Source organism: Denticeps clupeoides, chromosome 12 (genome assembly GCF_900700375.1).
Source record: "Denticeps clupeoides chromosome 12, fDenClu1.1, whole genome shotgun sequence".
Classification (NCBI taxonomy): domain Eukaryota; kingdom Metazoa; phylum Chordata; class Actinopteri; order Clupeiformes; family Denticipitidae; genus Denticeps; species Denticeps clupeoides.
In genome coordinates this window covers 8217721-8245612 of record NC_041718.1, presented here as the reverse complement: position 1 = coordinate 8245612, position 27892 = coordinate 8217721, and the positions used below count along the sequence as shown (strand labels likewise).

Here is a 27892-nt window from a genome sequence, read left to right as displayed (position 1 = left end):
TGGTGAAGTGACACAAGGTGGCAGTATCATGATTGTTCTTTAAAATTTCTCCCAAGACTCATTCCCGCAACTCTTTTAACCAGAAAAACATTGAATGAGTTTCAGAACAAGGTGTTATATATGTATAATAATGCATTTATGTATTATAATGTGTACAATGTGTACAAGTTTTGCGACAATGATACATTTTAAACTGAACCCTTCATCCCCATCATATCAACAACAGGTGCTGAACCCCTATTCCAGTTCTCGCTGTACCACCTACCCCTATATGCTTTTAAATTTATACCCCCACAACCCCTAAATAAGCAATTAAACCCAACCTGCTGTGAGTTGTTTTTATTTCTTGACCTATCCCTTACTCTTTTTCATTCATTAACATCACATCCCCCCAGTATCCATCCATACATCTGTCCCACACATTCCTGACCCTAACCATTTCCCTATTACCCCTCCAGCAGGCCGCTGGATTTCTCAATGCTTCAGGGGGATCTGGAGGCACTGTGGTCCCCCCTGCAGAGTGTCACCTCTCTGCACCAGCTGGGCAGGTTAGTGGGCAGCCCACAGCCCATCAGAGTCAATCTGAGACTCCAGACCGAGAGGCGGAGCAGCTCTCTCTGATTGGTCCTTGCTGTTGCGCTCTGATTGGATTATGGTTCTCTCTGATGGACAATGTTCAGGCTTCAGCTTCCTCAGACTGGATCTGCATTAATATTGTTTTGGTGGGCCATTCATGGACCTTGTCCTGCTTTAGCTTGCTCTGACTGTTTAATACAGACAACCTGTGCTAACAGTTCATCACAATGAACAGGCTTGACTTGAACTTTCACAACACAAGACCTGTGTCTTCAGCTTCATCACCTCATTTTAATTTTTAACTGATAAACGGTAATCTGCTGCTTCCCTGAACCACTGATGAGTAGGTAACTTGCAGTATAATAAAATTGTTCTCAAATCAGTTGTTCAGGGCAACACATAGCTGGGCACATAGCCACTCCCTGTACCCTGTTGCTAGATGCAGTCCTTCACAGACCTTTTCTTTGTAGGGCTTTAATTGAAAAGATGGATAGGCAGATGAATGGATGGATGAATCGATGAATGAATGGATCGATGGAACAATGGACTGCACAAGCTACTGTTCTCACCTTTAACATTTCAAATACTCTCTCTCCTTCCCAGCAGGTTCATTTTCTGAGACTAATGCAGGGTTTACTTCATGCTTTTCACAGAGCCATCATGTTCACCGCTTTTATTGAAGCATTGCACAGCCGGCATCCACCTGTCGTTGTTGCATTGCATGAATGCGACCTCCCTTAAAGCCCTGAACTGACCACTGATCTTTCTTGATGAAGGGGTCATCTGAACCTTTTTTTCTCCTTTGTTCCTCTTCTCTCTGTTGTGTGGCCCAATCCCCTCCCCTCTGTTCTCTCAGTTGTCTTCCCTCTCTCAGAGAGCTCTCTGGGAATCGCAGCCTGGATAATCTTGACTGTATCGGCGACTCGTCTCCGTTTTCCCGCTGGGATAATGATGACTTCAGCCAGGGCTGCAACACACTGGGCCGCACCAGCTGCATCAGCCAGGTCCGAGTTCTCTTGCTATGTCACCGTTTTAACATTTTATAGACCTTCCAGGATTGGACAGTAGTTTTGTGGGCCTAAACTTTCTAAGGTATCTTACAATTTTACAGTTTTTTGTGCAGAGATTGATGTTGAAAGTGAAAATCGCTTTGTCTCCAAACAAGGCAGTACATTTTGAGACAAATAGCTCTGGGTGGCATGTGCTCCTCTGTGATTGATGAAACTCTTAAGACTATGCTTGTCGGTCAAAATTGCAGAAGGGTTTCTGTGATTGGACAAAATTGCAAGGTCATGCATGGGCTTGGTTAATTGCTGCAATCATGCCATTGTAAATCCTGGAGGCACATGTCTTCTATTTTTGTGGATTCAATAAAAGCTTGATAGAGCAAACAGTAGAGCAAATGTGATGATAAAGCATCCTTAGCCTCATAATCTATACATGTCACCGCTAAAAAGTTTGTTCTTCGAAGGCCCCTCTTGCTCTATGGGTTTGCTGTGTGGATCCTTTAAAATTTAATTCATGACAATCCTGTATAACAATTAATGAATTTGAAACTGTAACTATGCTTTCAGCATTTTTATGACATTTTAAATGACTACGTTTTCATAAGCCCTAAACCCAGTCCTTGCAATTACAAGATTAAAGACCTCCAGCTTTAGCCAAGCTGACTTTGCTGGGAGAGAATCTTGCCCTCCACAGAAATGACTTTGAATAATGAATTGGCACTTCTCTAATATTTCCACGCTGTGATAGGCAGCCAGAATCAACTGAATTAATGCTATTAGAATGAAACATCTCTGGGTGTTAATAGGCTGTTTGATGGAGCAACTGTAGGAATGACATCAACATGCAGAGGAGTACATTCATTCCCATGGAATAAAGCCATTACCCTTTCCCCGCTAACAGCTAGCTAAGTGTTCCCATGTAGCCATATTGTGTTCTTTCCCATTCCCTTTCACAGGGTCTATCACTCAAAGCCTGTCATGGCAAGCAAAATGACTTTGGCTCATTCATGGCCACAATCATCCACTCTGATACGTGACCCCATTGGCAATAGTGATAGACTATGGTCAACACACAGTACACTGCAGTATCTGCAGATGCTGCTCTGCCTCAGTCTGTGGCTCTTTTGGAAACTTTACAGTACTGAAGTCATTACTGGACTTCTTCTGCTGGCTTCTTAATCTTCCGCCATTCATGGTGGTAATTACATACAGCTCTAGGTCTTAGCGCGCTTTCCTGACAAGGCTTTTTTGTACCCGAGTGCAAATCGCTATACCCGCTTGCTATTGCTATTGCATCATGCACTTTATATGATATATGGATGAGCGACACTTGACAGATCTGTCATTGAATAGAATTTGTGTTGAGCAAAATGATTATGCATAAAATAATATTTTTACCCTACATTCTAATTTGCCATGAATGCATTAGAGGTTCAGTGTGAGATATCAAAGACAGACAGCAATAATATGCATTCATTTATCCCCGGGGGCAGCTTTATTTTATTTATTTATTTTTGCTCCCCTTTCTTCGCCCCTCCAAGCTCTGGTATCACACTTTTCACTCTCTGTGTGACATGTCCCTTACTGTCATGCTCCCAATCGCTCAAACGTGCCCCCTGCTAATCTCAAATTCCCTTTCTTCCCTTCCGTGCACTCCTTTGCTTTTTCTTCCTCTATCTCTCCCTCTCCCTCCCCCTATCTGACTGCAGATGTCCCCTTTTCTTTTTGTTGTGCTACACAGACCTCGAATCCCCACTGGGTGACTGGTGGTGTGAAACACTGTAATCATCCTGCTTCCTTCCCTTTGTGCTGGTTAGGATTGTTCTCCTCACCTGCTTAATCCAGTGAAGAATCTCCAATCCCACAAATAAATTGAAATTATAAGGTGGAAGGTCAAATATTATTTTGTATCACTGATCGTTATATTTTTGTAAAGGCTGGAGTTAGTGAATTTACTGTATTTTACCACATACCATTATTTATTCAAATTTTATGCACAATTGGTTGACTAAAATTCCTAATCATTGCTTTTACTCTGGCGTGACTAATAAAGGAAATGTCAGTGAGATAATTAAAGATCCATGTAGGGTAATGAAGTTGAAATTGCAATTTGTTTTTTTCTCACCTCATTAAAAACTCAGCATTTTAAGAGCATGATTTAAAGGTTGTTTATTTTTCTCACATTTCTCTCTCACAGAAATGTGCTGAATTTTTGAAGCTGGATATAAATGAGCAAACTGAATCAAGGTCATTGTAGTTATTTCAACCACAAATACGTTTCAGATGGCAACATGCTATTTAATCTAAAATGATGAAAACTTCCCAACAAACTTGTAAGGATTGGGGAAATTTTTCATCTCAGCAGAAACACAGAAAATCATGATTAACCATAATTCAATATTGCCTAAACAGTCACAACACTGAGTTCAATTTAAACGTCCCCTGACATGAAAATTTTGCTTTTATATTGGTCTTGTTTGGCCCCTAATACTGTATCTGAAGACTCTTTCCAAATTCAGCATTGGTGCAGAATTACAGACACTTTTATACAGTCCTACGATGAGATTTCCCCAGTAGGCACCTTTTTGGTGTCTGTAGCTTTAAATGCTAATGAGGAGGAGAGAGGCGGGAGGAGCAGGAGAGCGGCCAATAGAAGTGAGGGGGCATTCGCGGAAATGACGTTATCAACACCATTCATCAACCACAATGTTTGACACAAACAGGGCGTCATGTAATCGTTCCCCTTATGACGACGCAAGGGGAGAAATTCCAGGTCCAACTATTTGAGCTGCTGCTCTCTGAATGGCGAAGCAGAATGGACAACTCACTCTTTATACATATCACCATTTCTAGCAACTGCAGGACCATAGACAGGCTTGTTAATGTTAAATAATCTCACAAAGTGAAATTTTCGTGTCAGGGGAGCTTTTAAGGATTTAAGGATAAATTTAAGGATAAATACTTTACACATGGATTGGACATCACCAAGGGACTCCCAACCCTAAAACCCACTGAGAGTCATTGAGAATGATCTGGAGGAGTGGTTTGACCCTCCCATCCTCAACACAAATGAACACAATGTATTAATGTATGTGGCATGTATGTGGTATATGTTTATTGTTTTATTATTACACTTTAGTGATGGCCACCAAAATGGCCACCATGGCATCAGTGCAATCTAACAACCCATGCAGATGTCAATGCCCTTCCAGGTACGGGAGATGGAGGTGAGCCATCGCTATGGCGAGGAATCAGGTTCAGAATCCGTATTTGGCGAGAGCCACTCTCGCTCACACATCCGCTCCCACCCGCACTCTCGAGGTGAGGACCACCCGGACCTCCCCATGCCAACATGCTTCCGCTCACGTAGCCATAGTTACCTCCGCGCCATCCAGGCTGGCTGTTCCCAGGATGACGACACAGCCTCACTGGACTCTGACTCACCACCACCAACTGCCACTACTGTCCGGACCTACAGTACCAGCACCGGTGAGAACCAGTACCCGGACAGGGTTTAATGTATATTTTCATCAATTCTGTCATTTGATATGTCATTTAAGCTTGTTAAGATGTATTTTGTTTATTACAAAATTAATTGGGGAATGAGCCAATCACTGGCAGTTGTTGTTATTGATGGGCACAGACTTTCTAGACTGGAGAGGCCTACTGGCACTAAACAAAGCATCCTTTACAGAGTGGATCAGATCTGATGAATGAATGTTGTAATGGAGCAGCTAGTGAGTTCTCTGTGATAGGCATTTGTTCATTATGACTCTGCAAGCAAGCAGCAGGGGAGTGAATAAGACTGGAAAGGAAGCAAGGCTAGTGGTCTCAGTCACAATACGGCAAGGCAGCCAGCCAGACCGAGACAGATTTAGGTATTTAACTGTGCATGCATAATTTGGGTTAATTGGTAATTCTTTGAGATACTAGATGAAGAAACAAGATATAAGCCAGCAGATTCTAAAACAAGAAACAAGAACAAACAAGAACAAAGTATAAAAGTATACAACTACAGAGGTAGATTTTAAATGCAAATTCAGCCAATCTCCATGAATTTTGTGTGGCCTTAAAATTACATCAACAATTGTCACCCCAACCTTTCACAAATACTGGTAAAGACAGACCTGTTTTTTAGTCTCTCAGGGCAAAAGGAAAAAGGGAAATAATTCAGGCATTTTAAATCCCCAGAACACAATTCTGGAGGGATATTATGAATATATAAAAATACAACAAGTAGCAATGCCATATGGATTCCAAGTAGGTTATACAGACACACACAGTGCCAAAATGAGAATAGGTATGATGGAATAATGGAGTGCATAAATATTGCACAGACACATTTTTGCATTACGGGTAATACTATATAAATAATAATAAGTCTAATAATAATAACAATACTACTACTAAAAATAATATTTTTATTATGATTATGGAATACATGTTGAGAAAATAAGACAATCATAAAATGTTTTGCACAAATATAGTGGTGTGTATGTGAATTTAAGAATCGGAATCCGACAGAAAGAAAGCCTTGTTCGTTCCACAAACGCCTGAGCTCCAGGCCATTCTTCTCCCTCGTCTGGATTTCTCTCCCCTTCCTCCTCCTTCCTCTCTCCTCCCTCCACCCACCTTCTCTCGTTCACTCTGGCGCGCGCACGCACGCAGACGCACGTCAGACAGGGCGGGGCCTAAGCCGTGTTACAGGGATGTTGCTCACATCGTGGACGGACTCGAGGGCAGAGACAGTCACGCGCTGGGCCAATAGGAGTCGCGGAGCGCAGTGACTGACACTCCCTCTCCACCAATCGGATGCCGGCGTGGCATTATTTCCTTAAACACTACTCCAATGCGCGCACCGGGAGGCGTTACCGCCACAATCCTTTCTTTCCGCGACGTGGACACATATATCAGAAATAGCGATTAACGGGCCCTGTATAACTCGCCGAACCCACGCTGCCGAGGACTCTGGGAGCGCTCGGACTGTTTCCGACTGACACTCGCAGCAAGCGTGGAACCTTGGGGCCGTGGGACAACGCGGAGGCTTGCCGCCCGCATCTGATCTTCAGACAACGTGGAGCGGAGAAAAATCCCGGACTCGGTAAATCCCCCCGCCGCACGCCACTGACACTGGTCTAGTCGGCTGGTCGCGACGTGGCGGTGTGTCAGGGGATAAATGGACGGACGGGATTAGATTAGCGGTCGTTAAACCGGGATTGTGTTTTCGGTGTTGTCCGCGTCAACGGCAACAGTTTCCCCCCACGCGTGACAGATCGTACCAATACGAGCCGTAGTGTCACCTCTTGTCGCGTTTTACCACCTCGCTGCTGGTCTATCGCGATGTGGAAGTGGGCTTTCTTCACCACAGCAGGCTCCGTGTTGACCTGAGAATGGGCGGAATTCCGAGTTCCGCGTTGACCGTACTGCGTGTCGGATTTATAAATATGTAGCCAGCAGGGAATTTGTGCTCTTCTAGTTGTTCCTTTTAATTGTGTTCGGTATATAACATAAAAGAGAGGGTGGGGTGGAAGGTCGCGGCCGGACCGTTCCCACAGTGACGCGTGGAGGGAGCAGCGCCGCAGTTCCGCCGTCGCCCGGCCGGGGGCGCTGCGGCGAGGCGCCGAACCGCCCCGCCGTCCCTGTGCACTCGCCGCCTCGGCGCGACGTCGGCCGCGGTGAGTCGGGAACTTTCTGTGTGTTGGAAGGGGGGTAGAGGCTTCCTGCTCCAGATAATAACACGTTCTGGCGGCGAAACGCGACTCTGAATTTGAACGCTGCAGATTCGTGTTTCGCCGCTGGAGGTGTTGGAGGTGTCCGCGGTCTTCTTTAAAAAAAATCGGACTGGTTCACGAGCTGGTTTTGCGTGCGGCCTTTAAGAACGTGAAATGGTTTGTTGTGGACCTGTTTTAAGATGTAAGGACGTTTGTGAGTCTTCAGCATTGTTTGCTTGCTCGGCACCATGGGAACCGGAGGAAGTGCATGGTGGCTGCTGCTTTGGTTGTGTCACCTGAGCTCCTGCACTGTTTGGCGTGCGTTTTTCACACCGATGTGTACAGTAAGAATGTGAAATGGTTTGTGTTGGACCTGTCTGTTAGTTCTAAGGATGTTGGGCAGGCTTTCAGCATTGTTTGCTGGCTCGGCACTATGGGAACCTGGGGAAGTTCATGGTGGCTGCTGCTGCTTTGGTTGTCACCTGAGCTCCTGCAGTGTTTCGCGTGTCCTGTGGCCACCTGGATGTACTGTTCAGACCCAGTCTGTCTTTATCGCGCTTCTTGCTGGAGTGAGTTATCAATACACAAAATCAATATAGTCTCAATACAGACACTGAGTCCGCAGAACTCAATATTGTCCCTTAGGAATGTCCAACAGGGATGTGCCATGCTGGTGAATCTTGCTTTTGACTACCCTGGAGGAGTTCATATTCAGAATGCATTAAGAGGGTTTAAATAAAATATGAACGTGTGACTTCAAAGCACCAAAAATATCTCCATAAAAGCAGCTGTGCAGAGCTGGTAAATCAAAGTGGCCTCTGTCATCGTGGGAGGTGGCAGGATCAGAAGGGGGGGGCTTTCTGTCATCACCATAAAGTTTAATGTGATTTGGATTGATCGATTGGGACTTGCTAAATCCACAAATTGCTTTTAGCGATTGTGCAGCCAGGCCACTAAACTTGTGGGGACTAGCAGCTGTCTTTTGATTACATTTTTGACAGCGAGGTCTGTGTGTTGTTTTTTCTTTGCTGTTTCCCTGGCATCAGCTTCATGCTCCTCGGAGGATTCCTGCTAATGAGGTGGCCTTGCTTCTGGGAGCACTACTGTAGCACTTCCATCCTCCCTGGCTCCGTCCATAAGAACACATTCATTATTGAGCAGCCTCCTACGTCACGTATGTGCTGGGCCACCCGCCACATGCGCGTTCTCCAGGACGCATTTACAGCGCTGCTTTAAGCGGGCGCCACTGTAGGCAAGGCAATGCAGTGGCGAAGTGGTAAAATGTGGAATGGTGAGGTTGCAGATGCAGGGTTAGGGACATTTTACTGCCAGCGTACTGCACGCCAGCCCGGTACGGCTCCAGAAGGCTACAATTATGATATTCTGTAACAAGGGCATTAGTCCACGGCAGTCCACACCCTCTAATGAGGACAGAGAGGCGTGTACGTCTCGCTCGCAGTTTGCCAACCTTCATGCAACACAAATAGTTGTAGAACACCCAGCCTTCTGTTTGATATGAGGCTATGTGTTTTAATTTTGGCGTCTGCTCACATACGAAATCATTAAAAAGAGCAATAAAAACCATTCCAAATACCTCAGATGTCAAATGTCACCATAGACAGGGCATTTAAATAGATTTTTTTTTAAAAATAGAATTAAATAGACACCTTGTAGTCACGTTTATGAGTAAGGACCCTTATGTGTACTTTGTGCAAGCAAGGATTAGTGTGGTTAATGCTTTCTTCAGTCTGTGTTTTTTTTTTTTTTTTTTTTTTTTTTTTTTTTGTGCAGTACAAAACTTTTTCCTTGGCTACTTCCTTGTGACATGCACATTCAGAACGTACTGTACAAATTGCCTGTTAAACTACTGTTCGTGGAACCTTGGGTTGGCTGTTGGGGGAAAAATAAACAACAGTAATGACATTGTTTAAGTTTGTATTTTTTCCCCATGTATAGGCATCATTTAGGCTTTCAGGAGGTTCTTGTTTTTCTAGCTATTTCTGTAGCTCTCCGCAAATGTTGTCCAAAATGTGTAGATAGCCTGGGGGAACATTTCATCCATGTCAAACAAAGCATAGAGCAATATTTAGTTTGCATTTTTAATGCATTTCACTTTTCATATTAAGACCTCCAACTAGCGTAACGGTGGATTGCCGGGTTGTTTGAAACACTGCAGATTTGGAAGGCACACTTGAAGCGTTGGTGAATCTCAGAGTTTGGACAGATGGCAGGGAAGTTCATCTGCTGTGCGTTTGGCAGGCTGAATCTGGAGACTTGATGGTGTATTAGTGGCAGTTAATGGCACAACTGGTTTTCTTGGCATTCGCTCATTTCTTTCGTCTGTGTTTTTATAATTGTATTCACCAATTGTACAGGTGTCTGTGTGTTCAGCCCCAATGCTCGAATGCACTGAAGGTCTGTTGGCTGGGTGTTTGAGCCCTCTTGCCAAATGACACTTTTTAGCGGTCCATTCCTTCTGTCTGCTTTCTAATTCTTTCTCATTTAATGCACAGCTTTAAAATTGGGGTAGAGGGTCTCACTATCAAAATCTTTCTCTCTAGTCCTGTTTTTCACGTTGTGTATTTGATTCACCAGCACAGAAAAAGCTGAACAAGTTTGTTTGACTAGCGCTTAGTTTTGCAAATGACAATAAGTTGCTTCCATTAGTTGTACTGCTACAGGTCCTTTGTGACGTCTGCATCCGCAATATCCTGTGACATACTTTCTTCCCAACACGCTTTGTACATTTTGCTTATCATATACCATATAAATGGCTACCTTTTGCTTTTATGGAATCAGACTTGTGCATAAAGCTTTTATTTTCAAGCAAAAATTAATGTAAAATCAGAGGTTTCTCTGCTGTCTTTTTCAGTCACGCGGCCCTGTTTTACATTGTCACCGCCTGAGTATTCACTTGCAGTTCTGGAACAGATCTCTCGTGTGGGTGGGGTTTTGCCTCATTTGCCTGCAGGTATTTGAGTGACAGCTCCATTCCATATGACAGCATTATCATAGCATAAACATTTGTTTGAAATTCTGGCATAAAATCTGATTTTATATGATTTCAAGTGGTTGTCTATAGCGATGTTATTGTACACTTTAAACATGCTTGCCCTTTTGCTGTGTAAATCGCAGTTTTCCGATCAATGACTGCAACTTACAGTCAACTTAAGTCTTGACTGTAAGCCAGGTAAAAAAAGTCTTTTATCTGGACACTTTGGACTTTTGAACTGACACAAAGTACAATGCTTAACTGTCACTTTCATCTCTTCTGTCCCAAAAACTCCCCCGTGGTCCTTTAGAGCCATCTTATTTCCTACTGCTATGAATTAATGTAGTTTTGATTGACATAAACGTGTCAAATGACGTCAGGCTATGATTACTTTTTCTGTCAGCTCGTTCACTCAACTCCGTTCACTTCACCTACATCCCCATTCATGTGCAATAGACTTCTCATGTCTTTTCAGCATGCTATTTGCCAAATTTCCCATGGCTTGTTATTACGGGGCACAGGAGTGATAAGGGTATCTTGATATTTGATTGTGCGACTGCTCAGGTTCCAGTGCAGTGTTACAGGAATTTATTTTGTTCAGAGCCAAGTAGTGTAGCCAAAATTTCTCATGCAATGAGTCCTGCAGACTTCGGATGATCATAGACAGGGCAGAGCAAAAAAAAAAAAAAAAAGAGTGCAGGTGGAGGAAAGATACAAGGCCACATGGGCCAAATTCGTCTGCATTTTAACTTGTGGTTTTATGCTAAACAAATGAAAAAAGCGCCGCTTTGAAACATCGGTTGCCTGAGGCCGTCTGGTCTGTTCACGTGCGCAACATGACCACGCGTTACGTCTGCTTTTTTTTCACGCCTGTAACATGGACATTTCGTTGTGTCACCTTGTGCTGCAGTGTTTCAACCCCATCTGAGCGCCTGTTTTCTGCAGCAGGCAACATGGCCTCAAAGAAAAGAGCCGGGAACATGCTCCTATTTTTGCATTGCAATGAAAAGTGTCTGAACAAAGGGAATGAGAGAAAGTGTGTGTGTGTGTGTGTGTGTGTGTGTGTGTGTGTGTGTGTGTCAGTGTGAGAGTTTGTGAGGGTCTTGATCTGCAAAAGTGTGTGCATCTGCAGTGTAGTGTAGAGAACAATTTCTGTTCTGACATTCTGTTCTGGCAGCTCAGGTGGCACTTTATTTTAAAAGTCTATATTTGGATGTAAAACATACATGTGTATGTTTTTTGTGTTAGTCCATTTTTATGTTATAATTATTATAACAGCTCAAGGAGCAACATGTATGTGTGTTTTCTAAATATTTCTGTCTTTGAATAAAGGGTTGGAAATATTTTTTTAATCCGATTTATCAATTAATCAAAAAATAGACAGATTAATCAATTATTAAAATATTCGTTAGTAGCAGTACTGAGTACCTGTGTGTGTGTGTGTGTGTGTGTGTATATCTTTTTAAACAATGTGTTCAAACAAATAAAATATAAACATACTAATTATTGTATTTCTTAATAATAATAATATTAACAACTTAAAGTATGTTTTGTAGAAATTAATGAATGAGATTTTTTATTTCATGCTAATTAAATATGTTAGCATTGCTATATTAAATAAAACACCTAAACAGTAACAGTATCGATAACAATGAGGTCTACTTATCTCATGACACCATTCAACAAAATGTTAACAAATGCTGAAAGGGTCGATATGAAATACTGGGATTCAATATTGTTTGTTACATTTTGGTTTTAGCACTGGAGATGCTCGCATCTGCTATTTTTCATTCTGTGTCTGTAATATGTGTGAGTTTGTGCTGCCATCCCGGTTTGTGTGTGGTCATGTGACTGAATGGCTTCCTCTGGTGAAATGTTGTCATGTGATTATTGTTGCTACGTCTGAGATGTGAAACGTTTTAGGTCTACTGGCAGCATCTGTCTGGCAAAATGAGTTATATAATAAATAAAAAAAACCATCACGCTGGTTTTTAAAAAGTCGAGTTGCACAATTTGTGAATGTCTTATTTACAAAGGTACTCAAGTAAAGGACTGTCAAATGAACATGTTAATCCTTGTAAAACACTGCAGCACATGTAAATGTGTCCTCTGCTTTTAACCCGTTACTCTTGGTGAGAAGTGGGCCCGGGAAGCAGTGTGTGGGGACTGGAACCGGCAACCTTCTGATTGACGGGGCTGCCGGGGCTGCCTCCTTAACCGCTAGGCCACCACTGCCCCACACAATTCATTAATGTGAGGTATCTGACCTGAGACATGCTTGCAAAATTCATTCAAGCCAGAGTCAATCCCGACAATATGGAGGTGGTCTGTGAAGTAGCTTTACAGCAGATGACTTATCTCTTCATTCTGTGTCTGTAATATGTGTGAGTTTGTGCCGCCATCAAAAGGCCAGATCATCTCCCCATCATGCTGGTCTGTCATAGTTTTGATTCCTGAGGAATTTGGCCCACAAGCGAACTATTTTACATGTAAATATGCATGTTTTTAGGTAGCATCTGCTCAGGAAATGCTGTTTAGAAAGCGCCCTGACTTCATGTGGTTTGCAGCTGATTATTTTAAGACTGTATTTTTTGAGTACTGAATGAGAGAGCAAAAGTTTACAACAAACCCTGTCTTGTAGTCTCCTTCCTGGACCTTTTCCTGCCAGCACAAAGCCATGAACAATGAATATATTAATGCATGCAACCACCTCATCCATGTCACCTCTGTCACAATGTTGTTTGCTTGGAGTGAACCGGCTTGTAATTACAAGGAGTCTAAAATTACAGCCGTGGGAATGCTTCATCATCATGCTTCGTGTTTGGTAACATCTGCGATAAAATTCTTGGACCGGTTGCTGTAGAGCAGTTGTGTCACACTCTTTTCTTCATAACCCAACTGTCTCTCCAGGTACAGAGTTCCTGCCTCGTGGATAAACATAGAACAAAGGGCAAGGGTGAATGAATGGTGTTTTATTCCCGAATCGCTGCTCTTCTGGTTTCCCCCCCAGGGCTGTCTACCATCTCTGAGTTCTTTATACCTGATGCCGTATACAGGCGATGAGGGAAATTAGCCTTCTAGTTCAATAACTCATGTCATTCTTTTTGTCAATTACATTTATGAATAATTATTTAGAAGCAATAGCAGCCCTTCAAGCTGCATGTAAGGGCCTTGGACTTGATGGCTGTTTCTGTGTGGACAGTGGACAGCCGAACCTCGCGTTAGCATAAACCTCAGCCACTGTGTGCTTAGTGCTGAGAGATGAGTGCTCGTGCCACTTAGCCTTTTCATCCCCGGAGGCCGTTTTATGTGATATATGACAGAGTGTAAATCAGTGGATACGAGTCTTCCACGCTGCTTGGAGCAGGTGTGACCCTGGAGGTAGGAGAGTATGTGTGAACAGGTGGGAAATGGGACCCACTGCCTTGCCAGCTGAAGGCAGCGGACTGACATGGCAGTCCCTCACATTCCGCCACCTCTGCGCCATGTTACACGCTTGTGTTATAATCGTTAGAGCTGTCAGCAGGCAGTAAATACTCGGCGTGTGTGTCAGCTTTTCTCTGCGGTTCCAGCTCCCGGCCTCGGAGAGAAGGATGAAGGATTACAGAGGGGAGGGAGACTTGAGAGTCCTGTACAAATTTTTTTTTTTTTCCTCTTCCCCCAAGCCCTGCAGCCCCCGTGACCCAAAAAAAAGAGAAGGAGCGAGTCTTAAATTCCAAACAAACAAGACACGCTCCCGCAGTCTTGCGGCGACAACGGCCTCGCTTGTATCCAGGACAGCCTTGGACCGGGCCAATCCAGTGGAGTAAACTGCCCAAACAAAGGGCTCATTTGTGCAGGTCGTGTTGCCGGCTGGGCTCCTGGTCAGGGGTTTTAATAGGATTTAAGGGCCTGGGCGGAGTGAGCTTCATTAAGTCGCATTCAGATGACTGCTCCCCAAGTCTGGAAACAAGGTCTTGGCGGTTGAGTCGACACGAGGTGGGTCAGTGCATCACAGGGTCAGCCTGTCATGTCAGGTCTGTAACTGCATGAGAGGGGCGTCCTGAAATGGGAACAGGAATGATGGGGGAAAATGTGGTTTAATACCTGTCTCGCAACTGTATATTTAAATGTAAATGTGTTTCCTGTAGTGAGATTCCATTTCTGAGTCATCCAGCTAGAGCCACTGCATCATTGTGTAACCGTTATATATAGGTGTCTGTGTGTGACAATTCAAAATGGCTGAGATATGGAATACTCAGTCTGATTGGTGCAAACTTGTAATCGTTAATGCTTAAAGTGTATTGCTGAATGATGGGCAGTGGTTGTCCCAGCGGGTAAGGAAACAGACCCATAATCAGAAGGTTGCCGGTTCGAAGGTGCCACTGAGCAAAGCACCGTCCCCACACACTGCTCCCTGGGCGAAGTATAAACTCTCAAGGCTGCCCACTGCTCTCTAAAGATAATGGGTTAAACGCAGGAGACACATTTTGTTGTCACCGTGTGCTGTGCTGCAGTGTTTCAAAATGACAACCAAGAGCCTGGTCTCTTCCTGTCAGCACCATTAACAATTATAGACCTGCTTAAACTCTATCTCGATAGGACAATGTAAATAAAGGTCCGATAACAACGTCTGGATCCAGATCCTATGTAAATGCGGGGTGTAAATGGGGTCATAGTCCAGCAGTGGCACATGGGACATGAATTCAGATAAATGACCAAATGTATAATACCTTTTGTCAAAGCCTATTTTGTTACATAATATGTTTACAACATGTCTGTAACACTTCATCCACCCCGGCTGTCATGGTCATCTAGCAATTGCATTATATATCTAGCAATTGCATTATATACCACCTTTTTTAAGGTGGGTATGTTGAAAAATGTGGCGTATGGGGACAGTAGAGAAGTCAGTGAGCATTAGTTATTTGAATGCAATAATAGCAGGGGGAGAAAGTAAATGGTGTTGTGCTGTGTGGGCCAAGTGACTGCCTGATTTACTGGAGGACTTCCTTAAATAAAACTAAAATCCCCATTCTTGAGTATAGAAAATGACTCACACCTCATACTGTGTCTGTTCTGCACACTGATTAAAAGTTGGTCACAGCATCTGTCTAATTAATCCCTCTCAGGAACTTCTGAAATGTTCTAGTCAGCAAATGTTCTGGTCAGCAGAGATGCCTGTTCTGTAATTCAGGAACAACATCCATTGTGTATATTACAGGAATTGGGCAATGAAGTCACTATTTATCCATTTGATGTAGGGCTGATCAAAAAAAAAAAAAAAAAAAAAGATCACAAAATGAATTTTTGTTTTTTGCTTTTTTTAAGAAAAAAAAAAACAAACACTTTATTTGCTCTGAGTCACTTTGGCCATAACCAGTAGGGTTACCAGACGTCCTCTATTTTATTTTTACTTCTCTCTCCCTAAAAACTGCATCCAGTTGAGTTTAGAATTGTCTGGAGTTTTATGCAGTTTAAACATTAGTCACATCATTTGCATTATATACACCTATTCATTTCCATTTGTGCTAGTGGATCGGTTACACTAGTCGAGTATCAAGCTGAATTTTATCATTGATTTGTTCAGCCTTAGTTCTGTGGAACATCCATATCACCTAAATGTAACACTTTGTAGTGTTTCAGATTGCATCTTTATTGCAGTATGTTAATTTTATGTACATTTAATCAATCCAAAAAATTGCCTGAATATATATATATATACACACACACACACACACACACACACACACACACACACATGCAGTTCTGCTGTAATAGAATTAAGGAAAACCATATTGCTATTTGCATTCAGCTCTGTATGCAGACTGGTTGCCAGCATGAATGTCTAGCCAGTGTATTGTTATTGCTTCTATCAATGCATAGAGTTGGCTAAGAATTGAGCAAAGTGAAGTATTGGGACAAATAAAATAAAAAAGGCACCCTGAACATATTGTAACATCCTGTCTTAGGCTTCTGTGCTAGTGTGCATGCTTTTGCTTTAAAGTGATTGTCAAGTTATTCTAATGAAGAATGTGTGGAGGGTTATAAATCTGGATTTAGGCGTGTCTGTAGTATGTGCACACTCACATATAACATATAGCCACCTCCAGAGTAAAGATGGGCCTTTTTTTTTTTTTTTTTTTTTTGCCTTTCTGCTTGATGCCGTCATTGAAATGCCAAGGAACCAGAGGTCCTGTTGTGAATATGAGCCCGGTGTGGAACGTCATGGAGATGGCATTTACAGCACCCTCATCTTCCAACACTTCTATCCCAGGTATGCAGGGAATCCCTAGAAGCCTTGACTGGCAGGACAGATAGTGTCGTATTTGGGCAGACGTTCCAAATCACATGATCACAATGTCAAAAACTGAAGTCCTTCCTCTTACTGACTGGTTTTCCGTTTTGGACTGTCCAGCGAGATTTGTGATGAAAGTTGATCTATACTGATGTTAAGGACAAGTGAGTTCTGATTGGAATTGCAAGAAATTGTATCTGCATTATATTTAGGACAGCATCTGTTGGAACAATGTAAATGAAAAGGTTTTCATTCCACCTGCTTTGTGCTGTTTGTAAATTACTAGAAAATGTGCCAAATTAGGTAAAAATCTGAGTTGTGGAGGCCTTGTGAAAGTAAGTCTAAATGAGGCAGCATTAACACTTCATTAAAAGAAACTGAAGGCTATGTCCTGCCATTCATTAAAATGTAATTGATGTAACAGGGGCATTTGACTGTAATATATTATTTTCTTTCGAATCTGTCCCCCCTTTTCTGTCCATCTATCTGTGTTTCTGTGGTGTTCCGGCCTTGTGCACACAGACAGCCCAGGCGGGACTCTCATTCTCTCTGTGGGGCGTCTGACCACAGTCACTGGGCCCTCTGCCCCCTCCACCAGAATCCTCCCAAATATGTCTGTCTGTCTGACTCCCCGTCCAGCCAACACACTGATACACACACACACACACACACATATATATATTACACATACACTATAATCAGGATACAGACAGTGTGTGTGTATGCAGACACAGGAAACACAAAAGACAAAGCACATCTCCACTACATTTAGGGTGTGCACAGTAACACAAACATAGACGTGTTGCACACATTGCTGCCACCAGACGTCCCCTCCTACATGAACATAACAGATCCCCTGTGGCTCCATACACACTTTTATAGCAGAAATGACACCACATACCTACCACTGGCTGCGTATGAGCTGGGGGAGGGGGGAAAAATAAAAGTAGGCCTGGAAAAAGAGATGAGCAGGGCCACGCATTTGCGTCAGAGCTGAAAACCGTAAACACCAGAGAGAGAGGGAGAGAGACAAAGACGGTCAATGTCACTGTCCATTCCAGGCTGCTGCCATGGTGTCTTCTAGATGCCTGGTAGCGTTATTAGATTTTTTTTGGGGTGTTTGAGTCCTGTGCGGCTCTGTAGGTCGTTTGCAGCCATGCAACACGGGTCACCAGTCAGCCCGTAATGGAGCGCTTTCCGGCACTTTTCTCCCGCTGCGAGAAGTTTATCCGATGTGCACGGGTCTCTCTCTTCTGTTTTTCTCCTCCCCATCTCACTCCCCCAGGAACCATGAAGGGCCCGTAGATGGTGTGTGATGAGATGAAAGCGATGGATGATCGTTGTTCTGCGCCGCGCTCCAGTGTTTTTCTCCAGACTGCTTTTGCTGGAGGTTTAATGCAGTTAGGCCCTGCAGCTTTTTATTTATAGGGCAGGGTGGAAAGATGCATCATTATCTGCATCAACCGGGTGGCGTAGTTTGGTTGAGGGAACTCCAGAATATAGTTAATGAACATGGTGTATACTTGGGATGGATGATGTGAAATTTTCTTATATCTTATAGCAGGCTCATTGGTTGTGTAGTGTTTGTGCCTTTTAGACAAACTTGCTAAACTAGAAATTGTGAGCATGGATTGTGCATGTTTCCACTGAGCTCCCTTCCTTCAACTTAATCCTGCTCTCTCCTGAAGATTGTTTGAAGGCTCCATTATACTTGCATATATCAGCAGGTTTGGAAAATGAGTGGATAGATTTCACCATAATGCAGTATTTCTGCTTAATCCAAGAAAATGTATAAATCAGGCATTGTATATTACCAATTTATCATCTCTCACTGTTAATGAACACTATTGTTGTAATGTTAATCATGAAACAAGTGAAAAATCTTATGACATTAACCACTTAAGAAAACTGGTAATAAATTCTGCATTTTTTTTCAGTAGATATCGAGACGTTTGATTCATGCTTTACATGCTGAACCAGGAGCGTATGAACGTCCGCAGTCTAGCATAGGTTAAGAATAGCAGGAACCTGGGCTTTGTGTGGTTCATAATAGGGGAGAATTAGATTGGTGCAGGATAAAAGGCAGGCTGAAGAAGTAGAAAAGCGTCCATTCAGTGAGGAAGTCAATGAAGCTCTTAATGCTCCGAGTCGCCCTCCCTTTGTGTTTCCCTCCCCAACCTTTCTCTGTAATAAGGTGGGACTTATTAAAGCTTGTAGGTAATGGTCTGTCTGTGTTTCCTGTTGGTTTGCATGCCCTCCTATCCCAGAGTGCACTGGAGCATGGGGTGAATGAATGAATCATCTCATTGGCTCACACACCGTGACCTCTCTGATGTAGCTGACCAGGAATGCAGTCTCTCTCTCTCTCTCTCTCTCTCACACACACACACACTCAACTCCGACAATTGTTCACATTCTTTCTATCTCGGTCACACACATTGCAATGTGGGAATTGCTGTAGATAGTCAGACCATCCGTTTAGTTACCTGGGTCGTCAGTAAAGCATGGTGTGTTCAGGGGATCTAAAGGAATCATTTAATTGATATTCTCTCCTTTTTTCCTCCCTCTTTCAGTCTCTACATGCATAACTACCTGTAAGAAGGTGGCTCCACCCCCTGTGCCACCTCGCACCACCTCCAAGCCTTTCATTTCTGTAACAGTGCAGAGTAGCACTGAATCCGCACAGGACGGTTACCTGGACAACCACGACCGCAAAAGCGAAGCGAACAGCCAATCAGGTCACAGCAACTCCTCCGACAGCCTAGACAGCACGCGAGCCAACAGCTTGGCCAAAGTGCCCCGCCACCAACTCCCTATCGCCCCTCCTCGGGAAGTCCCCTGTGCCACAGTAATCTCCCCTCCCAAGCACGACACCCAGAATGAGCTGGCGAAGGGTGGCCTGACCGCGGACGACCCCAGAGCTGAGCACGTGCCCCGCAGGAAGCTGTCCTCCATCGGTATACAGGTGAGCGTTACAGGGAGTACAAGCTGATTCGGAGTCCTTACAATGCAAAGGTCCTGTCTTGCATTTATTATTGGGGGTAAAAAAATGTACCCGGCAATAACAAAACATACAATAACGTCATTAGAATAGCATAACACAACAGGGTGGAAATGTGCAATTAGAGTTCTGTCCATTTTCTGTTTATTGTTTAGCTAAATATGATATTGTTTGATTGTAGGTGGACTGCATACAAGAAATCCAAAGAGCAGAGACCCCACCGCTGGCCAGATTTCAGTCGATTGGCGTACAGGTTGAGGACGGCTGGCAGTGAGTGTTTCCTGTTGTCTTTTCCTGCTTCTCTTTTAGAACAATACTGTAGTGTCTTGTCTCTGTGTCCTCCTTTGTCCTTCCTGTTCCTTTGCATGTTAGTTTTGCAAACAGTGTGGACGAGGTCAATGCAGTGATTTTGAATACATACTTTTCTGACCTGATAATCATCATGATAAGACATACTTCTGTTGGGAACAATGACCAGGTCTGATTCAGTCTGATTGTCACATGCTTCTGTTGCTGGCTGCTTACTTCCTTTTGAATTGGCTGATTCACACAAACAAGGCTGCTGATGCCAGGGTCAAAGCACACTCTTAGAATTGAGCTCATTGTTCTTATCAGCAATAAAAAAAAAATTAAAATGCCGCATTTTTGACAGTAGGTAAGTGGATCTGTGCCACACACTTAAACAAAGCTGGTTTCATTTGTCATTTGGAGACTTAAGAAGTCGGTTTTGTGATTGCTTGAAGGATGGCAGATATGACCGAGAGATAATTATTTAATCATGAAAAGAGTTGCTAACTTTTTAAAAAATTATGTAATGAGTGGTCTTGTTTGTATAGACAGTCATTGGTATGTTCTAAAAAGATTAAAGAGACAAAAAGCCACTCTTCTGAGTGTGTGTGTGTGTGTGTCTGTTAGACTCAGCCGCTCCAGTAGCATGGCCTCCAAGCAGGAGACTGACTCTGACACGCAAGACATCACAGTTGCCACTACCAACTGCAAACCTGGCGAGAAAAAGACCATGATCAACACCGCCTGCCAGTCTATGGACTCACCCACCCAGCTTTCCCTGGACAACGGCGACCACGACGAGGCGGTGACCACCAGCGGCCCGTCGCGCCAGCTCCTCACCAACCGCTCCACGACACGAAGCAGCTCCTCCTCTTTCTCCGAGAGCTTAGACCCCGCCCTGGACCCATCATCACTTCCTCCACCTGAGCCGTGGCTGGAGAGCGGGAACGGCACCGGGAATGGTGGTTCGGCGCTAAGCTCAGTGGGTGGTTCCGGGGCAACATGCAGAAGGGATGGCCACTGGTTTCTGAAGTTGCTGCAGGCCGAGACGGGCCGCATGGAGGGCTGGTGCCAGCAGATGGAGCAGGAGACAAAAGATCATCCGCTCTCAGAGGAGGGTAAGAGATAAAGTTACAAAAATTTACATATCCTAAGTCATTTATACCATAATCCGGTATATTGATTGCCATTTATTTGAGACTCTGTCCACTTGCACTTGTAGGAATTGAACTAAAGCAGCGTTTATCAAACATTTTCTCTGTGGATTCATGGCTGAAAATGTAAACCAATATTTAGGAATATATATTAAATTCCAAGTATTCAGGAGTAAAAGCCCACAAGTAAGTGAATAGATATGTTCTACATGCAGTCTTGGCATCTCAAATCTCAGTGGTGTTGTGATTGTCTACTGCCATTGTGTATTCTTTGGTTAGTTTCTGAAGGACCCAGGTAGTTAACTTTGAACCAGTGCTGCAACATAAGATCACTGGTAGTAATTTGAACCATGGGCAGAGTTCATCTCCAGGTCAAATGTTTACACACACATTTTTCCACTTTGTGAGTGTCCTTCAGAGCAAACACGGACACTCCTTCGCTTTCAAGCATGCGTTCTTGCACCATTTTAAGGTTCTGTGGGTCAGTAATATAGGGGTTACTAGACAGGGCAGGCATGTAATTCCTGGGATTACACTAATCTACCGTGGGCCTGATTAAAACACAGATTAGCACCAGAACATCAGGCCCACAGCAGCGTTGGTGGAACAGATTGTGACGCAGAATAGATCACTGACCTATGCATGTGTTAATCGCCCAAAAAAATCTTTAAACTGTTTGTTATAGGGGGCACATTTGCTGTTTGTTGCATAGATCAAAAAAATAAAACTGATCAGAATTCTCCAGATGGTAGGTAAGGATGGCAAACTCCACATTTGCATTTCCTGTTACATCCATTTCTATTACATCACTACAGCGTCTGCTTTAATATTAAAAATCCAAAAGTAATTCCCTGATGTCCAGAATGTGAGATGACCCTCCACTTATAGTGAGAAACATTTTCTTATAACTTTTTGCTCCTAATGCTTGTACGTGTACTAAATAGAATACCTGAAGTCAAATTTGACCTTGATCCTACTTTAAAGGCATTAACATGAACATGTATTAATCAAAATGTAATTTGAGTTGGCCCCGTAATCAGAAGGTTGCCGGTTTGAATCCCAATCCACCAAGGTGCAACTGAGGTGCCACTGAGCAAAGCACCATCCCCACACACTGCTCCCCGGGCGCCTGTCATGGCTGCCCAATGCTCACCAAGGGTGATGGTTAAAAGCAGAGGACACATTTCATTGTGTCACCGTGTGCTGTGCTGCAGTGTTTCACAATGACAATCACTTTACTTTGTTATATTTTTAATACAGGCAATACTGTCCAGCATTTAATGCTCAGTAGTTGGTGTCATATCAGACACAATCCATGCCAATGCACCTTAAGGTTTGAATACAGATTTATTTGTCTCACATTCACACTTGAGTGATTGAAGACACACTATCTTCATTTTTAGATATATTTTACATTTTAAAAAGTGAGCATAATATTTGAGCCTTGCTGAATGGGTCTTTGGGCTGTTGCCACAGTTGCATCAATGGCATATTATCAAAATAACAATCCAAATATATATAACCAAAATAACCAGGGCTCTAGAGTGCGACCATACATTTCAATATGTTTCAAACGTTTCAATAGTGCGACTAAAAAAGAATTCCTGTACGTTTGAAAGTATGCATGCTGCGGTCAGACAGAGACGGGTGAGTAGCCTGGACCGGTCAGAGTGGATGTAGCCTTGGATTAGAGGCCTTGAAAGTTAGACCCAAGCCAGACAATTACAGATTTTAAAAAAACCCGAACCAGACGTTATTGTGTCGGCCGATGCTGGCAAACACGAAGGGTGTTACGAGTCATTTTTAGCATCGTTTTTTTATGGTCAAAGTTTTTTTTTTTTCTGTATAACCAAAACAAGTAGCCACCCCAGCTAATTGAACCACCTCACCTGACCACACATTTACCGCACGAGCCAGACTAAAATGATAGAAATTAAATGCTGAAATAGCACAATGCATCAATAAAACCCATTACATGCAGCAATAAATGTACTGCCCCAGTGTGCCCTCTCCCCGCTGCCTTTCAGCAACAAGCAACTCAGGCCGAGATAATGAAATTCAAGCCCTTAAAACACTCACACTTTTAATTTAGATTTTATTTCTTTTATCTTATTTTAATTTCAGCTCATTTAAGCACTTTACACACAAACACAAGATACCTTGTAGAATTGTGCTTTAAATAAAGAATTTTGTTAACCAGATTGTTAGTTAATCAAGTATTGGCTTGATTAACTAATATTGGCTGTATTCACATCAGTTGAAAAAGAAAAGGGAACCTGTAAACATTGTTAAATATGATGCCGTCGAAAATTTGGTGCACCAAAGAAAAATAGTTAGATGCACCATTGCAAAAAGTTAGTATAGAGCCCAGCTCAGCAAGCTTGGGGAGAAAACATCCAAATCCGAAGCAGCAACTTAGCGTGCGCTTTTGAAGTCAGTTCAGTGCTTGATTGAGTTATAGTGATGAAATTATTGCCATGCAGAACCTGGTACCCCTGCAGCCCTTATGCAACCCAGACCTGCAATGTACTCATGCGGCTCCTCATTTCATTAGAGCTGAGCCCATAGCGCCTTGATTAAATCGGGCAGCTAACTCCTCCACTTCCTGTGAGGAGATGTGAGCCATCTGCAGATTTGGCCAGTGCATGCCTGAGAGTGTGTGTGGGTGCTAGGAGCATATTTCAACACACTGTGGTGAAATGACTTGTTACTGGTATAACAATCTCGTGCACATTTTAGGCCTAGGTGGTGTGGGCTAAAAATGACCTCACCATACAGATCTTCATTTTTTCGTCTACATAAATAGACTTAGGGCACCAGCTTCTTGAGCTAATTGTCATTTATTTTATGACCATTGCAGCAGTAAATATTTTATATGCCATTATACATCCACAACAGCAGGTAGTGGCGATGCTCATGCTCAGCTGACATATGCTATATAAGCCCACATAAAGAGAAATAAACAGATCATGCAAATCGTGAATAGTGGCTTTTAATCTGCTCACAGCATAATTTCTGATTGAGTGTGTAAGACTGTCAATCCTCTGCTATCCTCTCATCTCCTGTAAGGTGTGAAATCCTCACCAGGATTCCCCCTTTTCATCCGATTAGACTCATGATGCGCATGCGGGGGGGGGGCTTGTCTGACTCTTTAGCCTCAGCCTGTGGCGTCTTGGTGAACGGTAGCAGTAGACACAAGTTACTTTAAACTCTCTGGGGTATCTGTTGTTGTGTGTTGGACATGGTCAGCTTTTCTTTAATTCAGTGTAAATTTACCTGGGTAGGGCATGAAATTAGCTTAATTATGTGGTTGACTTGTCCTGTTTGACACTGCCTTTGTTTATTTATAGGACTGGTTCATATATTGATAACAAGTGATCCATTCTGCTTCATTAGGACCCCCAACTATGAATACAATCTTTTTATTCACTCTGTTGTAGTTTCTATACATAAGTCAGACAATAAGAAGGTTACAAGTTCATCTAAATATTCTATAAAGAGGAAGGTCTTGAGCTGCCGTTTGAAAGTTCTGTTCTGACCTCGAGGGGAAGTTCATTCCACCACCAAGGGCCCAAGACAGAGAAGAGTCTATATGAGTGTCTTCCTTTTACCTTCAGAGATGGAGGGATCAGTCGAGCAGTACTGGAGGGTCGGAGTATATGAGGTGCAGTGCGAGGTATAATAATGTTTGCCAGATGCTTCTAAACTGTGGCGTTGTCTCTCTAGTGCTGGGGAAGGTGCGCAGTGCGGTTGGCAGTGCCCAGCTCCTCATGTCTCAGAAGTTTCAGCAGTTCCGAGGGCTGTGTGAGCAAAACTTGGTGAGTAAATGGCACGTTGGCTGCCAAAAACTGACATTTCATAATGCTCATATTCCAAATATTATTTACCACCATACCAACTGACTTTTTCATCATTGCCAGGCTGACCTGTGTGTCATCTCCTATTCTTCTTTCAGAACGTGAATGCCAACCCCAGACCTACAGCCCAGGACCTCGCAGGTTTTTGGGACCTGTTGCAGCTCTCGATAGAGGACATCAGTCTGAAGTTTGATGAGCTTTACCATCTCAAAACAAACGACTGGAGACTGGACACCAGAGACTCACCAGACAAACAGGTATACACTATCTGCATTTATAATTCAGCTAACTTTATTGACCACGTATCCTTATTCAGTCTTTCTGAATCAACAACAAAAAGATAAGTTAATTAAAAAATATCATAAAATTCTTGCAGGTTAACTTTAAAAGCAATGAGAGGTGTAATAAAAATATAAATCATAATATTTCATCCATAGTGCATGGTGTGTAGTTCTGAAGAGGCTCTTTTATTTGCTGCTGTTTTGTTCCACTCCTTTCTTATTTTCTTATTTCTTTCTGGTGTGGCTGGTGGCCTAAAGGAGACCCCAAAACAAGCTCCTCCCATCCCGAAGAAGCCTGGGAAGAGCAAACCAGTGGCCAGCAAAGAAAAGAGCAATGAGGCGGCCGACAGGCAGCGACAAGAAGCCCGCAAGAGGCTATTGGCAGCCAAGAGAGCAGCGTCTGTCAAACAGAACTCGGCCACAGAGAGTGCAGACAGCATCGAGATCTACGTCCCCGAAGCCCAGACTCGACTGTGAGCGAGCACGAGAGAGAGAAATATAAAAAAATTAAAAAAAAGAGGGGGAGAGAGGAACAGTGGAATCCGTTTAGATTAGCTGCAGAGAACAGGTACAGGGGGAAGGAGAGCTGGAAGAAGGAAACAACGTGTGTAACGCTGGAGGAATGGGGACACAAGAATAGACTATTCAAGACACAGGGAGAACATACAAAAAAAAACTCAAACAGGAGTGGAAGGAAAGAGAGAATTGAAAAAGAAAACGAAAACTTTGGAAATGGAACATTGAATAAGTTCTCCTTTCATCAGGCTACCAAGGAAAACCTCAAGATGACGTCAACATTAGTATTCCAGTTATAATTATTGTTAATATAATAATTATTGCAAATTGTTACTGATAATATTATCTCCTTAAAGAAGCTATATCAGACAATTTTAAATGTTGTACTATCTTGGATAAGAGATCTTCTAATGTGTGGACTGTTAAGCAGCCACTTGTTTCCTTGTTTGTTTTTGGATTTTTTATTTTATTTTATTTTTGTTTTATTTTATTACATATATATAATTTTTCTTTTGGGGTGGAGTCCCCGCCCACTTCTGCCCTGACTCTGTAGTCTGCACAGTTCATATCCCAGCACACATGCCTGGCCTGGCCTCCTGCAATCTTTGTCTTCCTGAATGTTTTATTCTTCACTCTGTCCTTTCTTTTTTTTTTTTTTTTGGGCCTGGCGTTCATTTCATCTTTTGGTAGAGTTTGAGATATAACATAAAAGAATTATGAATACAATAGTGTGCGAGTTGAAGCAGAAAAAGCAGGGTGTGAGGCTCTTGTGGAACTGAAGCACCTCTGCTCCTCTTTGACGCCATTTTGCTTCCATGTTTATTCAGAGGTTAAACCCTGTTAGTAGTGTATCGTACCTCTCATGAAAAACTTTCTAATGCCCATCGTGTTTGTACCAATCATATTAGATGCTTTTTATTTTAGTTTTTTTCTGAATAACTTTTTGAGAAGTTATAGGATGACAGTGCTTCATTGTTATTTCCTTTACCCATTCCAAATGTTCAGGAAGGACCACTCCATGACCTGGTGTCTCCAGGAGATCCTCTCCCATCCAGAGTTTTCGGGTTGGTTTTTAAGTGTAGATTTCTCAGAGAGCCTCATTCTAATGTTTAAGGTCTTTTTGTTGTCACACTTCTCAAAAAGCAAAGAGACACCTATATTCAGGATTTGTTACACAAATGTGACTCGGAAAAGAAAAATAAATGGTCGTTTGGAGACGCTTGTCCCTCTAAATAATTGAGCTCACAGCTTCGGAGGAGTAGTTGGGAGAACCCTTTCATTCAGCGGATCCTTTGAGACCTAGCCCTGTTATTAAAACCACCAGCTCATCCCTTTATAGCTTTTTTTTTCCTTGCTAACATTGCCACAGCAATACTTTCTGAGCAGTGCGGAGGCGACAAAACATTCCCCAGCCTCTGGACTGAACTGTAATGTGAAGTTTACCAGCTGTCATTGACTGCCCTCCAGTGGTGAGCTTGTAGCACTACCCCATTCCTTTCTTTTTCGGATTGGGCCAGCTACAACCTGTGCAAACGCCTAAATCATACAGAAACAGTACTATAATCACTGCAGGGGGATATCTGTTTCTTTTTTTATTTTTTAGTTTCATTTGTACTTGTGCTGTCTGACCCCTTTACCATTGTCACTTCTCTCCTCCATTCATCTAAACAAATCTTTTTTTTTTACATTTGAAATCAAAAGGTAAATCATTAAATTTGCATCTAATACCTTTTATGTTTTTGTCTCATTTATGTTTCTTGAGTTTAATTGAGTTACCTACCCTTTAAATTCAGTATCTCAGTCTGACCCTTATTTTTCCAAAAGTGAATTCATAAACTGTGCCAGATATAATGGTATATCAAATATATACCATAATATATGGTATTATATTTATTATATAAAATAATATAATGTTGCATTTATTTTGTTATTGACAGATATTGATCACTTTGAGTGAAATTTATTTTAGTAAGATTAAGAAAGTCATTTTAGATTATGAATCACAAGTTATAGCTGTGCATATTTACTCACATGACAACCTTAAGCAGCACAAGAGTATCTTGTTCTTTTGCAGTATGTGTATCAAAATCAGGTGAATGGCTTGGAGGCTGTAATACAATTTTTCTTTTTATTTGCTTAATCCAAGTCGTATGCGTTTTATTCATTATAAACATCATATACTATTGTCTGGATGCTTTGTGTACCAGTCATGGTTTTTAAAAATAATAACCA

The 27892-nt window shown here is 42.6% G+C and overlaps 1 protein-coding gene across 4 annotated transcripts in view; it reads left to right on the top strand.

Moving 5' to 3' along the window:
* dlgap4b (discs, large (Drosophila) homolog-associated protein 4b) overlaps nucleotides 1-27389 on the top strand; it is a 112271-nt gene extending 84882 nt beyond the window's left edge. For 2 of the 4 annotated variants that reach the window (XM_028998405.1, XM_028998404.1), the window contains exons 7-14: nucleotides 1433-1580; nucleotides 4778-5072; nucleotides 19137-19528; nucleotides 19746-19834; nucleotides 20480-20970; nucleotides 24733-24824; nucleotides 24962-25120; nucleotides 25403-27389. In XM_028998405.1, coding sequence (XP_028854238.1) covers nucleotides 1433-1580; nucleotides 4778-5072; nucleotides 19137-19528; nucleotides 19746-19834; nucleotides 20480-20970; nucleotides 24733-24824; nucleotides 24962-25120; nucleotides 25403-25621 — 1885 coding nt within the window. In that variant the 3' untranslated portion in view covers nucleotides 25622-27389. Of the gene's footprint in view, nucleotides 1-1432; nucleotides 1581-4777; nucleotides 5073-16436; nucleotides 16543-19136; nucleotides 19529-19745; nucleotides 19835-20479; nucleotides 20971-24732; nucleotides 24825-24961; nucleotides 25121-25402 lie in introns of those variants that run through there. The other 2 variants (XM_028998406.1, XM_028998407.1) reach the window with 2 other exon arrangements.
* Nucleotides 27390-27892: the final 503 nt, after the last annotated feature.